This window comes from Corvus kubaryi, unplaced genomic scaffold (genome assembly GCF_017639235.1).
Source record: "Corvus kubaryi isolate FWS band 111438036 unplaced genomic scaffold, C.kubaryi_AGA036_p1.0 121, whole genome shotgun sequence".
NCBI lineage: Eukaryota > Metazoa > Chordata > Aves > Passeriformes > Corvidae > Corvus > Corvus kubaryi.
In genome coordinates, this window is record NW_024580656.1 from 1224603 (window position 1) to 1228344 (window position 3742).

At 67.5% G+C, this 3742-nt stretch overlaps 1 protein-coding gene across 1 annotated transcript in view; it reads left to right on the forward strand.

The window, feature by feature from the left end:
* MAST3 (microtubule associated serine/threonine kinase 3) overlaps positions 1 to 3742 on the forward strand; it is a 24672-nt gene continuing 20930 nt past the window's right edge. Inside the window, 2 exon segments of the mRNA XM_042044860.1 lie at positions 1 to 95; positions 3046 to 3077. Of these exon segments, the coding sequence (XP_041900794.1) occupies positions 57 to 95; positions 3046 to 3077 (71 nt within the window). The 5' untranslated portion in view covers positions 1 to 56.

The following is a 3742-nucleotide window of genomic DNA, read 5'->3' on the forward strand; positions in this document are numbered from 1 at the left end:
GGACCGGGCGCACCGGGCGGAGCGGGCGCAGAGGGAGGCGGCGGCGACGCGGCGGGATGGACGAGCCCAGCATCCTGCGGCGCCGGGGCCTCCAGGTGAGCACCGGGCACGGGCAGCGGGCACCGGCACCGCAGCCAGGCGTGGCGGGGGCGGAAGGGAGCGCGGGGAGCCCGGTCCCGGTGAGCCCGGGCTGGGGGTGCTCGGGGTGCGGGTCCGCAAGGGGTGGGCGCTGCGGGGGCGCGGGGGGCGGGCGCTGCGGGTGAGAGGTGGGTGCTGTGAGTGAGAGGTGGGTGATCCGGGCGGGAGGTGGGTGTTCGGGGTGAGCGGTGGGTGTTCCGGATGCGGGGCTGCGAGGGGTGGGTGCTGTAAGTTGAGAGGTGGGTGCTCCGGGGGTGGGTGTGCGAAGGGTGGGTGCTGTAGGTGAGCAGTGGGTGCTCTGGGTGCGTGTGAAGTGGGTGCTGCGTGTGCAAGAGGTGGGTGCTGCGGGTGAGAGGGGGGTGCTCTCGGTGTGCAAGAGGTGGGTGCTGTGAGGGGGAGTTGGGTGCTCGGCGTGTGTGTGCGAGAAGCGGGTGCTGCGTGTGGGAGTGGGGTGCTCTGCGTGGGTGTGTGAGAGGTGGGTGCTGTGGGTGACGGAGGGGTGCTGCGGGGGCCAGAGGTGGGTGCTGTGTGTGACAGGTGGGACAGGAGCCGGGCACCGCCTGGGATCGGGGCAGGGTCTGAGCCCCAGCCATGCCACGGGATGTTGGTGGGGGGGTACCCAACTGTGTGGAGGCTCCCGTGGGAGCACCGTGGTGCGTCCAGCTCAGCTCCTGGTGCCGGTTCGTGCCGAACCACTGTGCCAGCCCCCCCCCGCCGAGCCCCTCTGTTGCCTTGCGCTCCTGCTCCCTTAGGCAGAGGGATACCCATCCTCCTGCTCATCCTGCACCCGCTCCCGCAGGAGCCCGGCACTCGCTGCCATGCTCGGAGGGGTGATGACCGGGGACCCCCTGGCTCGCAGAATTGAGTGCCGAGCCGGATTTTCCGGGTGACCTGACGCCTCCATCCCCATCTGCAGTATCCGGGGGGCCCGGGCGGAGCTGTCGGGGCGGTTGGAGGATGGCACGGCGCTGCCTTCATCCGAGCTGGCAGCTCCGCGGGCAGCTGCGCTCCGCTGCACGCTCAGCCCGGGAGAGAGCCCTGCGCGGGAGCTGCCTCCCCGCAGATGCGGATGGACAGAGCCACGGCCGTGGGCTTCGGGGCTCTTGACTGTGGGTGTCGTTCCTGGCAGTCCCGGGAAGGGCAGAGCCGTGGGACCCGGCTGAGTGCCCATGTCCCCCTGGCAGAGGGGTGGGAAGGGGCTCCCACCAGGGACTTAATCCCAAAGCGCTGAGCAGCAATGCCATCCCCGATGCTGTCCCCATGCCATCCCCGATGCTGTCGCTGATGCCATCCCTGATGCCATCACTGGTGCCATCCTCGGTGCTGTCCCCAGTGCGGTCCCTAATGGTGTCCTCTCAGGGATCAGCCGATGGTTAATCCTGGCTCCCACTGGGACTTGCTGATGGGAGATGCACCGTGCTGGACGGGTGTATCAGGCACCCTGTGGGCACTGGCTCTGTGACACTGCCCCACGTGGGTCCTCAGGGCCACCGGGGGATGCTCTGGGCGTCCCTGGGGACACAGCATGGCCGGAGAGCCCCTGGCAGCGAAGGGTGTTGGGTTCTCTGCGCTTTTGTACCCATAGATGGGTGGGGGTGATCATGGGGGACAGTCCTCTGTCCCGCTGTCCCATCTGCACACAGCTGAGCAGTAAAACCCTCAGCGTGACCCTCCTCTGCCTCCTCCCCTGCGCAGGGCCTGGTCGCCGGGGGCACAGCTCCGGGTGTGGGTGGGGATCCGGGCTGGGTGACAGCGGGGCTGGCTTAGGGTGCTGGGGGTCTCCCTCTCCATGTAAGGACCCCTATTCCCTTCCCCAGCCCGGGCCTGGGGTCACCCTGTGCTGGGTGCACAGGGACACCCACACCCACGCCGTGTCCCCTGTCCCTGCACCCACGCCACCCCGGGGCAGACACGCACCCGTGGGCCCCGGGGCTGCCGAGTCCCTGTGCACCCAGGCATGATGTCACCCGTTGCCATGGCAATGCTGCTGCATCACTGCGTTGCAGTGCGCCCCAATCCCGGGATTTCCACAGGGGCTGCGTGGCGTGGGCAGCGGGATGGGGCATGGGTACCCCGGGGATTGGGGGGTGGGTACGGGTGCTGCTGGGGGTCCCCACATCTGTGGCAGCAGTCCCTGCCCACAGGGAGCTCTGTGCCTGTGCCGAAAATGGGTCTGAGCTGCTCAGGGGTACGGGACTGGTGGGCACAGGACCAGGGAAATGGTGGGGCATTAACCAGCACTTGCAGCTGCCACATGGCCGTGCATCCCACGGTGTGCCAGGGTACACAGCAGCCCGTCCACATCGTGCCACTCACAGTGTGCTGGCAGAAGCTGTGACACTCTCTGGGCTGGCAGGTGGCACACGGGTGGGCACCAGAGCAGTGCTGGAGCCGGATTGCGCCCAACACACCAGGAGGATGGCACTGGCCTGGGTTCCTGTCCCCAGCTGCCCTTTGGCCTGTTGCACCACCTGTGAGCAAACAGCTCTCACAAGAAATATTCCCAGAGTCTGGAAAAATAAATAACATAGGGGTGCTGCATCCGGGTGGGGGGGATGGGGTGGGGGACAGGGTGCAGCCACCACCCTGGGGCCATGCTCCAGCTGGGCATATGGGTGCTGCTCCCACTCCACTGCCCTCATGCCATCGCTCCTGGGCCTGGCCATGGGGCCACCAGCCTTGGGGACACTGGAAGTTGTCCCCTTGTGCTGGCCCAGGGTGGGGGATTTGTCACCCTCACCATGGGCACTGTGAGTGGGGATCGATCCTGAGGTGCCATCCTGGTGTGGCAGTGGGGGTGCTGCCGGGTGTGTGGGTGTGGCTGGCAGGAGTGGGGGTCGTGCTGGTGGGCACCCCCCGACTCCCAGGGCCACGCTCTGACCCCACCTCTTGCTTGTCTTGTTGCAGAAGGAGCTGAGCCTGCCACGCCGAGGAAGAGCGTAAGTCCCCGAGCTGGGTCACCCAGGGCATGGGGTGGGGTGTCACCGGGAGGGTCACACTTGGGGACACAGCACTGGCACTGTGGGTGGCAGCAGGGATGGCTGTTGAAGGGCACCAGGCCTTGTTGTCTCCAAATCTGGAGTGGCATCATCGTCTTCTCTGGTACTGGAGGGACCCGACTGCGCGTCTCCTGGGGTGTACTGGGGTGTACTGGGATGTACTGGGGTGTACTGGGATGTACTGGGGTGTGCTATGCCCTGCTGTAGGTGTGTTGGGGTGTTCAAAGCAGTGTTGGAGTGTACTGGGGTGTGATGGGGTGTTCTGAGCAGTACTGGGGTGTGCTGGGGTACACCGGGGTGTGGTAGGACGCTGCTGCAGAGCTGCTCTGGGTTTTTGTGCTGGGGATGCACGGGAGGAGTACTGGGGCTGTGTCAGGGATGCACTGCAGCCATACCGGCACTGTCAGGGATGCACTGGGGCTGTACTGGGGCTGTGCTGGGCTTGCGGTGTCTCAGCAGCGGCAGCGCCCCGGCACATCCCAGGAGCGGTCCGGATCGGGGCCGCCGCTGGACCGGGAGGGCCGGGTCGGGTGCGCGGGGGCCTGGGGGCTGCCGTGCCGTGCCGTGCCGTGCCGTGCCGTGCCGTGCCGCGGGGGCGGGCCCGG